The sequence below is a fragment of the Malaclemys terrapin genome, chromosome 14 (assembly GCF_027887155.1).
Source record: "Malaclemys terrapin pileata isolate rMalTer1 chromosome 14, rMalTer1.hap1, whole genome shotgun sequence".
NCBI classification, from domain to species: Eukaryota; Metazoa; Chordata; order Testudines; family Emydidae; genus Malaclemys; species Malaclemys terrapin.
Window position 1 is genome coordinate 25,052,599 of NC_071518.1, and position 13,072 is coordinate 25,065,670.

The window sequence follows — 13,072 nt, forward strand, 5'->3', positions numbered from 1 at the left end:
GGGGGTGCCGCACCAGAGAGGAATAGCTTGAGAACTCAGGAAGACTGATTTGGGGAGACTCGGGACTGGAAGGGTTGTTGGTGTCACCTTGCAAACAGTAACTAGGCTGTGTCAGGGATTTGAATCTCAGCTGCACAGCACCAAGGACCTTGAAGTTATAGGGCAGGTAGTAACAGAACTCTTTACTAGTCTGGGTGTTCTCCAAAATGTCACAGTAACTGTGTTGAATTTCAGGACATTTTCTTAATACTGTAGTGATAGGAATTTGCAGTGGTGGTGGGAAACAATATCCCGGATATAGTTCTGGCATCAATACTTTATCACAGTGGTTTTCAAACTGGGGTATGCGTACCCCTGGGGGCATGCAAGCTCTTGTCAGGGGGTACGCGAGGAAAAATCCTGTAATGGCGGACCCAGACAGGCTGAGTGGCCTGCTGAAGTGAGTCGGCAGTGGAGGTGGTGTTTCCTTCCCAAGACCCGCTGGGCTGCCCTGAGTCACCTGGTATCACTACTCCCACCTCCAACTGTTCGTCCATATTCCCCTAAGAGGGTGGCCCCACAATTTAAAAACCTCTCAAAGCTGTTGCTAAATGGAATGCATAAATCTGAGGGGGCATGTGATCCCATGTGCCCTTTCATGTGTCACCTGTATCTTTTCTACAGATGAGGAGGTTCACTGATCAGCAAACAGTGTACACAGAATACATGCATTCTATACCAAAAGCTGCATTCAAATATACTTGAAGTGTATAAAACCATAGTTTTATACATTTCATTAAAGACTTAAAGGGGCACATATTGTTCTTTATATTATTGGTATTTTAGGAAAAACTAATTGTAAGTACTATTAAGTAATGTTAAATATACAGTCTTGATTGACCATTGCAAGTCTCTCCATTTTACCATTCTTCAACATAAAGTAAAGGTAATTATGGTTAGATGAGAAAGGTGCATGTCTTTATTCTCATAATTTTGATGCAAAGCTGTGTTAAAAATTTACTACACAATAAATTTAAGTGATAGTGAATTAATCTCCCCGCCCACACTAATGCACATGTTAAGCAAGGCATCTATAAAAAAGGCGTTGTAAGAAAGTTCAATGTAATATATATTGTACTTAAGATTTTATAGATTTCTTACTCAGGTTCTATTACAGCCTTAATTTACAATATAAACTATAAAAGGTGACCTCTGCTTGATTTGGTAGCATGGCTGCAGCACATGTTGCTGTATGGGAAGATAAGATTTTAGTCTTAACTCAATAATAATCCTCAATCTAGATTCTCATCTATACTAATACCCTTTAATGATGTTCTGGCAGAGTAAAGGAGCTAGAAACAGCCCCCTGAGAGTAATCTGTACAAGGGACCTTCCTGGCATAAGAGGCACTATTCCAAGTCTTGGTAGTAGGGTCAGAGCCTGAGTCATGGCTGGAGGGCACTGTATTGCAGCTATTTTATTAAACATGAATGAATAAAATGTAAAGCTACCAAAACAACTTAAGACACCTCCATGCCTTAAAGCTGTACTACAGCAGCATCATCTCCTTAACCCTGCTGTCCCCACCCAAAAACCTTACACCCCATTATTTCTATGTTTAGATGTTGTCACATCATTCTAGAAGTGTCTATCTTTACCAGATTGATTCCCAATTGATTTTTTCTCCATGTTCCACTCCCTCCAGGCCCAGCAAAATGCCTGAACTGAGTAGCATTTCCACAAGATCTCCATGCCATTTTGTGCACAAAGCAATGGTAATGACATTATCCAATTATATTTTACTTACAGACTGCCTATTCAAACCTTTCATTTTTATCTCATACTACCTAATGGCTTTTTATTAATTGTTACAAGCCAATTTGGATTGAATCATGGCTTTTAATAATCTAGAAACATCTTGAAAGCAGATAATCAAAAAATGTACTTCCTGCTGAAAAAGATTAATGCCTTTTGTTTGTTTTTCCTTTTTTCACAATACTCAGAGTTGTGCTGTGATATCTACTTGGGAGTTTCCTATCTATAATTAGAGACACGTTCTATAGGGAAAAAAGTGTGTCATCTCACTCACAAAAGTCTTTTATTCCTGCCCTGAAATCTTTTTAGCCACATTTAAATCAAACTAATAATATCCAAGACTGGAGGCAACAAGGAAAAATTACTCCTTTGAAAATCTTTTTCTTCATAAACCATCATGCTGACAAATTAAATGACAGTAACCTCTTACAACAGCTGACACCACCACAGGAGCCCTGTTAACATGTGCATTAGGGCAGACAGATTGGTTTAATTGGCAGTCATGCTAAAATCTTGCAGAGGAACGGATGCTGAGTGAATCATCTCCTCCAGGGATATTCAGCAGTTTGAATGCAACAGTGCAGCTACGATCTCTTAATGTCAGCTCTGTTTATTCTTGAAAGCAGTATCAGGTGACTTCTTTGTTTTATATTTCTTAAAGCTATACGTTTTAGCATAAGATGTTTGCTGTATTTTATTCCTTACCTTATTTACCCATGTTTCAAACTGAATTTTTTGGGAACTTGCTAATGTAGTAAGAAACAGATCTGAAAAGACAAACATAATAGAATTACAAGATTTAATATTTGATTATATATGTACTTTTAATCCTACATATAATATATGTAAATTAGTTTATTTAGAAGTCCAGTGGTTTTCGAATGCATAAATAAATGGATCAAAACAATGTAAAAAAAAAAAAAAAAAAAAAAAGAGCCTGTTTTCAGCCCTGGGCCTCTACTTGTACAAGTACAACAGTGTGAAAATACATACTTTTGGTATACTAATGCCTGTGCATGTATACACATACCTAAACAAAAACAAAAAATAAAAAAGAATATGTACACATAGAAGTGCTAGAAAACCACATGTGTACAAGTGACGAGTTAAAGAGAACAGGAGTACTTGTGGCACCTTAGAGACTAACAAATTTATTAGAGCATAAGCTTTCGTGGACTACAGCCCACTTCTTCGGATGCATACCAGTTAAAGAGAGCTAGCTATTACAAGAGACTAGTTAGGGAAGAGAGCTAAATAAGTCTCCAAACTGAAGAAAACATCACACAGAACCTTTTATCATTTGCTAAACATAATGTTTTTCTAACTTCTCTGGCATCAAATTTAGTTCTCCAGTGATTAGTCAAAAAAAATTTTCATCAGAAAATTACTGCTTACAGAAGAATCTATACTTTTGATTGGAGGTATTTTGGGAAGATTTCCAGAGAAGGAAAAACGGGAGGAGGGAAGGGAAGTGGGGAAAGAAATTTGGAAAGAATGACAACAACCTTTTTAAACACAATCACCTTTCAGCAATCTGATGGCCCATTTTGTTATTTTTTCCTTCTTCCATTTACTATTTTAAATTTAAAATGGCAAAACTATTTCACTACTTATGTAAAAGGAGCTCCATGACTGTGCTCAAGTGTTGTCACTATTCAGGGTAGAATAGAGTTGTTTCTTTGTAAATAGTAAGAACCCTCAAAGTGTTACTGTTAAATTAACGCCTTTCCCTGATATCATCCTGAAGAAACAGATGGAATGTGTTATATGAAAATTTAAAAGCCACATTAACGATAAGTGTCCTTTTCTATTAAATAATCCCTTTTTAAAAAAAAACCCTGAAAGCTACAATATTTTACTCTATCTTTCTAGACCCTTAAAAATGTCTATCAAGCATTTAAGACTTATGAATTGATGACCTTCTGAAAATGTGACTCACAAAAAGATAGTCTATGGTTAACTTTTAATAATCAATGGTTCTTACAATTAGAGCTTTAAAAATATTTATTTAAAAATACCAGCAAAGATGACAATCTAATTAAACATCCCAGTTAAACTAAGATGCAGTCTAGCTCCTAAGCCATTCTAGTAGCTTCATTTATTATGTTAGTATAATGATACCATAATGACAATTTTACTCAGTGTATATAAATGGAAGGCCTTAAAATGATAATTTGCTTTATTTGAATTTTAAAGCTGTATTAATCCGTATGCATTTTAAATTGAAATAATCAGGACTGTGATATGTCACAAGGACTTTTTTTTGTCTTTTTTTAAATTTACTTATTGTAGCTTAGAAAACAGAATTTCAACTTGGCAACGTTTAACTTTTTGTCTGTGGAAAATCATGGATTTATATGTAGTCACTGAACATGGTTTGATAAATATATTAAAATATTAAGAACCTAGCCACAAAAGCAAGGATAATCACTTAGTATAGCCATGGGAATAATCCAGTGATTAGGTTAAAAAAAAAAAAGACATTTTTTCTTCACTTCTGCTGTACCTGGCAGTTGTATTGCATATGGGTAGGGCCATGAAATTCATGGCCATGAAAAATGAGTCACGGGCCATGAAATCTGGTCTTGCCTCATAAAATCTGGTCATTTGTGTGCTTTCACCCTACACTATACAGATTTCACAGGAGAGACCAGCATTTCACAAACTGGAGGTCCTAACCCAAAAGAGGGTGGGTGGGTGGGTGGGTGGGGGGGGTTGGGCTGGGCTCAGCAGCCGCTGCTCTCTGGCTGCCCAGCTCTGCTGGCAGCAGCGTTGCCTCCAGCAACAGCGCAGAAGTTAAGGATAGCTGTATTGCAATCCCCCTACAATAACATTGCAATCCCTCCACAATTCTTTTCTGGGTCAGGACCCCTACAATTACAACACCGTGAAATTTCAGATATAAGGTCTGAAATAATGAAATTTACAATTTTTAAAAATCTGTGACCATTAAATTGACCAAAATGGACTGCGAATTTGGTAGGGCCATGCATATGGGGCCCAATCTAACTCCCACTGAAAAGTCAATGAAAGGCTTAGGGATTCTCAAAAGTAAGAGCAATTTTAACGTTCCAAACACCGATATCTTCTCCACACTACAATGTTTAAGCACATTTGCAAACAGTAATTGTTATGGTTGGCTCTAAACATTCTGTCTCTCTCCATACCACATGTAGAATACCTGGTGAGTAACAATGGCAGCTAACAGAGTTTCTTCCTTAGCAGAGACCTTGGCTGGCTGTGACACATGGCTAGAAAGGGTTAAACAGGTGCAGACTGAATGACCCAAAGCCCATCTTTAAAGTCACATTAGAAAGGTATGCGAATGATAATTAGAGCCATTCATGCTAAATAGGCTAGAACTTTGAAATGCAAACCTGTATTGTTAGAAGTAATACTAATTGTGTGTATCTTAGATGCTACCCATAAACAGACAGGTTTCAGAGTAGCAGCCGTGTTAGTCTGTATCCGCAAAAAGAAGAACAGGAGTACTTGTGGCACCTTAGAGACTAACAAATTTATTAGAGCATAAGCTTTCGTGGACTACAGCCCACTTCTTCGGATGCATAAACAGACAGTTCCTGTCTGTCACTATAACTACTGATTCACAGATCAAAAGGGAATATTAACATTTGGATGAATCTTGGGTAAAATCATGTCATTGTCTATATGTCTCTTTGAAGTTTGTAAAAGATTGCCTAATGGATAAATTGCCCTATGTTAATTTGTGTAATTAATTATTGGTGGTGTTTAGAAAGCAAAAGGTTACATCAAAAGCCTATTGTTTAACCAGGACTGTGTGGTCAAGTGGATACTAGTACACAGTATTAAAAAGAAAAAAAAAAAAGTCCCTTGGGTCCTGATTCTGTCATCTCAGATCTGCTTAGGCTTCATCAGGGGAAGTTTGAGTTGCAAGACTGAGGTCCCAGTTATGCTGGTACGCCCTGAATATGACATTTGGACACTGGATTATGACCTATGAACTGAATTCTAAAGGAACTCTTTGCAACTACAAAACTCACCATCTCTGCTATGAAGCTGAACCTCAATGGATTGAACTCATGTCTGTATGTATATTGATTTTTTAACCATATTCTCTCTCTTGTTTTTTAGTAGATTTTAGTTTAGTTAATAAGAATTGGCTGTGGCGTGTATTTGGGTAAGAGCTGAAATATTCAATAATGTGGGAGGTAATGTGTCTAATCCTTTAGGATTGGTAGAACTTTTTCTTTTATATGATGAAACAAGATTGACAGAAATTTTCATCATATTTGACATGGGTACCTGGATGGAGGCCTGAGGCTGGATCACCTTAAGGGAACTGTGTTGTTTGGACTTCTCAGTAACCAATAAAGTAATGAAGTTGTTTTATGCTGGCTTGGTAAATCTAAGTATTGGAATATCTGCCAGCTTTTTGGGGTTTGGCTGCCCCATTCTTTGCAGTTCACTCTGAGTGACCATAGCTGGCCTCCAGTCACACTGGCACTAGATCAGTGTTCACATAACCTGTTTGGTACACTTTTGTATAGTGCATACAAGACCTCTTAAGTGTAACTGATTAACCAGTCCTCCTTCCCACCAGCTCTCAGTGCAGCAGGGCATCTTTGACAACATTATTCCATTACTGCTGGTGATGCATTGCATGTGCCTGTTTTCCCATGAACTATGCCCTACTTAGACAAAATGGGATGTCTGCCAATGCACTCACATGGTTTACGGACTGTTAGAGACTGAACTTTCATTTTGTTGTAAATGGGTCAGGTGATTGTGTCAATCTATTTACAAAACACTATTGTGTTTTTAGTGTAGAAAAAACAGATTCAAAGGCTACGCATAGTGAATTATTCTGAATCTGTTACAAAGTTCTTAGTTCTGGAAGTTCTTGGTCCAAGGTTTGTTTTTATCGTAACAGACTGACAAAATTTTAACATAATTATAGAGCTCTTTTACATAGGTAATGAAATAGTTTTGCATTTTTCAGCACAAATCAAAATCAGATGCCTTTGGTAATCTCATGATTAATTTATTGGGATTTCCCCCCCTCTAATATGAGAATATGATACAATACAGAGGCATAAGCCAAATAGTTTCTCTTTTTCCCTAAAGTAGACTAAGTTAATATGGATGGAGTGTGTTTACCAAAATTCCAAGAAATTAAATTAATGCTACTAAGAATTAATGTATACTGTAAATAGCTAATTTAATCTCTTCTCTTTGAAGCTTTTTGAATAAATATCTGTGTATGTCATTTTTTAATAACAGTCCTTTTTCTCAAACAAACCATTCCACTATATGCAGTTATGAGTTCACAAATAGGACATATTTTCAAGTTATGAATTAATACCAATTGCAATCCTGATGACAGCTATTTTAAAAGACAGTCCATAATATAGTCTATTCTTTATTAACTCCCATGAATGGGGGTTAAACATTGGACTACCCACCACACAGATCAAATCATCCTATTAGGAAATAATTTTTTGAACAAAATCAACAAAAACACTCTCCCCCCCCCGCCATTTCTATATTTTCATGCCGTTAACCCAAGAGAAACCAAACAAAGATGGGTGGCAGGCAGGGATGCTGGAACAATTTGTATAGTGGGGGTGCGGAGAGCCTTTGAACCAAACTGCAAACCCTATAAATGATGGAAAGCACTTCAAAGCAGGGGGTGCTACTCAGGGCCGGCGCAAGTGACCTAGGCAGTCGTCTAGGGTGCTAACATTTGGGGGGTGGCGACCGCGGCGGCCGGATCTTCGGCCGCCCCGGTCGTCATCGGCATTTCGGGGGTGGGACCTTCCGCCGACTAGGGTGGCAAAAAAGCTAGCTCCTGGTGCTACTGTACACCTAGTTCCAAGCACCTATAGTGGCAGGGTGCATCAATACATTAGATTTTACTTCTGGAAATATGGATTAAACTCTAGTTAAGGTCATAAGCAAAAGAATGATTTTGGAGGCCTCATCCTAACCTTATTACAAGCGCAACACGCAATTTGGAATGACTAATGGTCTTTGATCAGGTGAGGATAAAGTCTGGAAAGGCAAAATGCCAGTAATGAGATATATGGACAAAACAGTGAAGCAAGTTTCCTCATGCATCTGCTTGCCATTAATTTTGGTCCCTGTCAATACCTGTAAGCCCTCCTTTTCACATAAATACCATTATTTAAAATTTAATCAATCTTCCTGGCTAAAGCTTTGCCTTCAGATTGCTGGAATAAGAAAATGTTTTATAATGTAATCCACCAAAAAAGGGATGACTCTTGCCTATAGTAGTCTTGGTGAAATGAAGTTTACAGGATTAAAGCTATACCTTAATATGTATGATGCAAGTCTGCCAGTAAAACCTGCGAAGGAAGTGTAGGCATATTATCTACTATTAGAAAGTTAAAAGCCCTAGCCATTAAACAATACTTAAAGGACTAACTGAATGTAATTCTCTTTTGTTAAAAATAACTTTTTGTTTTGGAGTTGCACCAAATACCAAGTTATTTTTCCCCTCTACATTAGAAAATACATTAAACCAATTAAATCAATATTTTAGGCATGACTCCTTTCATCCTGCAGAGTCTCTCATCCAATGAAGTTAATGGAAGGCCTGCCTATTTTAGTATGGGATCAATCCTTTCGGTCTTCCTTGAGAATTGCTATATAATACTATAGCTTGTCTCACTACTGGTATGAGTTTCACAATACATGCACCAACTAACATCACACATGGCTCATCCTTGTTTTTAAGATTATTTTGTATTAGATTGGGTTTGAACATTAGTTTACTCCTATGGTAGTTTGTATTATTTTCTCTAATATTTGTAATTTAGAGTGCATGTCTTGTACCTTAATATTTTCTAAATGCTTGTAGTGAGTGGAAATATGTGGTGAAGTAGTTTTTTCTAATATAAAATCAATAAAGACTTAAAAAAAGTTTCATCCTGATGCAGATTAAATTAGTCATGTTATACACTACTCAAAATATAATTTCATAATGGGAACAGAGATGTATATTACTGCTACTGGGAACTACTGTAACACTAGGTGGCAAAATAAAAAAGAATCTCTCATAAAATTCATGATGATAGGACCAGAATAAAAAATTGCTCTAAAATGAATTAACTACTGAAAAAACGAGAAAGAAAATACAATGGCTGGGATGTCACTTAGCTTAATAATAAAAACAAAATACACATTTCAGCTATCTGGTGTGTGGGAGAAATAAATCTGGGGATTAAATTTGAGACAAACTACAAAAAGCTAATGCAAAGATAATTTAAAATGTCTGAATTGTTTACTATGTTAAATGAAAGTGTGGAGGTGAGTACATTATAAAATATTTTTTCAGCTACTGCAGTATACTAGGAAGGCTGGTCTTCCATTTCGGAAGATTCAAAAAAAACTTTGGGCAAAATTTTCAAAGGTGACAGCCTAAATTACAAATGCAAGTCATGCATGCCTATATGGTTTGCAGAGATCATGAGTAGCATATGACCTGTGTAGTACCTAAATCATTTTGATTTATTCAGCACCTTACCAATCAATTCAGTATCACTCAGCAAAAAAAATATCCTTGCCCTTTGGGCCAGCATTACTTCTATCTTTTCTTCCACACCCTCCTTTCCCTATTTTCTCCTTCTTCCTGGTCTTTGAGACTTCTTCATTATCTTTGCATTTCCCTGCATTTAGTAACTTTCAGTTTCCCACTCAAGCCCTTTTACTGATAAAATGAGCAATGAAATAGTGTGACATGCCAGGGTACAATCCAGACTAATGGGTAGCTCGGTCACCCCACCCTCTAATCTAGGGTGCTCTTTAAAATGGCTTGCTGCTGTAGCCTCCAGTCTGGACTGCTCAAAAACAGGGTACAGCATGCAAGTCACTCCCAGCTATGTCTCTCTCTGTGCTGCTACCAGCCACACCTTGGCTCCTACCATCCTTCATTACACTGCAGCGTGAGCCCAACTCTCTCCCAGTTTTAGGTTTTCCCCCAGAAACGTATGTCCTTTACTGGCCACCCCTCTCCGAGAGAGTACAAGTTTAAATAAAGCCCCCCATTTCATCAATAGAAATAATATGAGTACATCTTTTTGCCCCAAACAGAGTTTCCCCAACACTTCAATTTAAACATACTGGATTAGATAAAATAATACAACAAATTTATTAACCACAAAGAGATTTTTTTAGTGAGTACAAGAAGTGACGCATAAAAGTTAGAAATGGTTACAAGAAAAATAAAGATAAAATGCAACTGGTTCCTAACTTAAACTATGTGAAATTCAAAGCAAAGTTTTCTCACCAGATCCAAGACCAAGAATTTCACACCTGAATCACTGTTTTAGGCTGTATGCAAACATGGCATTGGTTTACACACAGTTTACTTGTGGAAGGTCCTCTCTGCAAACATGAAGGCTACAATTTTTCTTAAGATCCCAAATTTACCACATGGGCCCCACACAAATGCATCAAATGAGTTGGATTAAGTCCACAGACCAGTGTTTCACGACTCTATGGTTTGCAATTCTGCTGATCACTTTGTGCACTCTCAAAGAACTAAAACACAACCTGAAGGTCTAAAGCAAGTGAAAAGGAACTATGGCAGTGAAAAGGAATTAATCTCTCTTACACTGTCTGTGCCAACCCCAATAATGAAATTTCATTGTCTGAAACATGAGAATTCAACGGAAGATGATCACTTCGAATGCTAATTTAGATAAAGCAATTTTTATGTGCTCAGAGTTGCAGCTGTTTCTTTGTTTTTAGATCAAACAAAAAGAGCCTGCTAAGCAAAACTATGCCATCAGTTCAAATGGTCATCTCTAGTGAGGATGCTCCAAATGTGACCTGAACTGGCTTTGCATTCAGTACAGCATCAACAATCCCAACTGGATACACAACTTTCATCCATTTCCTCTCTCTCTCTGACCGCTGTATTTTAAGGCTATGACTACACCAGAGTTTAGGTCGGCAGAATTCATGTCGCTCAGATATTTGAATAAACCACCCCCCAAGCAACGTAAGTTACACGTATATAGGTGCCAGTGTGGACAGCGCTATATCAGTGGGACAGCTTCTGATGCTTATAGGGGTAGTTTTATTATGCTGGTAGGAGAGCTCTTTTCTGTAGGCATAGAGTGTCTTCACCAAATGCGCTGCAGCAGCTGTACATGTAGACATGCCCTTAAAAGTAGTAGCAGGGTCAGCAGGTTCTCTCCCTCCAGGACACTCATTATTGCACTGAAATCTTGCATGCTTCTGGTTCTTCTTTAGGTACAGAAACTTATGACTGAAGGGGAAGCCTAAGACATATGATTTAATAAAATTTTCGGGCACCATTAAGTTCTCAAATACTGCTGATGATGCCTTCTGGAGGGAAAGAGGAGTGGACAAACATCAGAATGAACAGCTAACATTTGGGTTTTTGAATTTTGAAGAGCTACTGTTATTAGTATATGTTATTCCGACTTGTACATGCATCCCTAGATTTAAACTGTAGAGGTCATGTTTAAAATTGACAATTTTGCCTCATTATTTGCAGAGTCAACTAAACTTCACACCTATTCTGAAATACCTAGCAGACTACAAATCTAAAATACTAATTCACTATCAGCTGACGTTTTTAAGGGTGCTTCACTGTATCTTAGTTTGGCAGTTTTTCTAAAACACTAGCATTTGAATGTGTGTCTTTTAGTCTGAAAAGCACAGAAAATTAAGTATTTGGCACTGGTTAAGACACTCTATTCAAATGCTGATGGATTTGATGGCAGTTGACATGGTGGGGATATTTATAGTCTCAGATTGGAGAATCAACAAATGAAAGCTCATGTATATTAACTATCTGAATTGTACAGAAATGACATTCAACACTACATAGAAATGACACTACATAGAAATGAAATCCTTGATACTCTGAAAAAAATCTCAAGCCAGATGCAAGCAGATTTGCTGTAATATATGTTTTTCACATCCTAATCTAATGGCTGGAATTAAGGAAAGTATTACACTCTGAAAAGGAGGCTTACCACTCAAACACATGTAAAGGAGATGGTAAATGGTGAAGCCTATGTTTTACTTTTATATTATTGGTTTAACAAGCAGCAATCAATATAAAGCCACAAAACTTATGGAAAAAATTAAATTAAATTCAAAAGGTTGGGAATGAAAGGTGAACAAAAAGTTAACAAGTATTGAAAAGTATAGGATTGAACACTGGCATTTTAAACAAACCAATCAACACATTTTTACAGAATAAGATTGTGGTAGTCTCTGCCAACAGAAAAATATGGTCTTGAGTGTTTTTACTCAGCATCCTCACTTCAACAAAAAGAAGGCCCAGTTTTTCAATTTAAGTAGGGTTAGATGACACAGTGGTGAAAATACTGGCAACCAGCCAATAGGCTAGCTGCCAGTATTTTCTCTCTCAACACTGGTAACAATGGTGTGAGAATTTCCAAAAATCTTGTCTAAAGTCTAAATGTAGCCTACGAGTTCTGCCAGAACACTGAAGTTAACAACCATAATCTTGTATGAAGCAGCACAGGAATTTTTATAAACTAGTCACTTAAATTTAATCTTAAAAATGGGTAAGCATTTTAATATTAGTTTCAAGTTAATAGATACAAGTTGCACAAAGATCACTACAATTTTCACTAATCAATTACTTAAGTAAATTAAAACACCGGAGTACAGTAACTGCCTGGTTTACATTAATGTTGTATTAAAGCACAATATTCAACTGAATAAAACTTCAATAAATAGCATTAAAAGATATTTGAATTTGTTGGCTTTCAAGATGTTAAAACTACTTTGCAAGCTACCACTTAAAACCTATAATATGGTCAAGGCCCCTAATACTCTGGGTATGCCTACTCTGAGCTGCAGGGCAGACTATGTGGGTGTGAACTGTAGAGCACATCAAAGTGTTGTGCTCTAACTGCTCTGTGTGGACACTGCTAGCACCAGCTAAAAATTACCTAGTTCATGAGGACTATGTTAACATGAACTTGGTACCTTTTAGTTGGAACCAGAAGCATCCACACAGGGCAGTTAAGAGTGCAACACTGATGTACTCTAAAATTCACACCCCCATAGTCCACATTGTAGAGTAGTATAGACAAACCTTCTGTGTCAAGCTGGACCTAAATTCCCTGGCAAGATGTCTTGTTTCTGTTGTACTCTTGTGGCAGCTTCATTTAAAAATCAACCAATCTTTAGCAGCAGCAATCAATTCACAGATACGACCAACTACCCTCTTCCAGAATAGCTCCCACTCCCTCAAATAGTGGCT

At 37.2% G+C, this 13,072-nt stretch overlaps 1 protein-coding gene across 3 annotated transcripts in view; it reads right to left on the minus strand.

The window, feature by feature from the left end:
- Positions 1–13,072, minus strand: part of ITFG1 (integrin alpha FG-GAP repeat containing 1) — a 219,656-nt gene that overhangs the window by 168,311 nt on the left and 38,273 nt on the right. For all 3 annotated transcript variants that reach the window (XM_054048876.1, XM_054048877.1, XM_054048878.1), the window contains one exon: positions 2,500–2,561. In XM_054048876.1, coding sequence (XP_053904851.1) covers positions 2,500–2,561 — 62 coding nt within the window. The remainder of the gene's footprint in view (positions 1–2,499; positions 2,562–13,072) is intronic.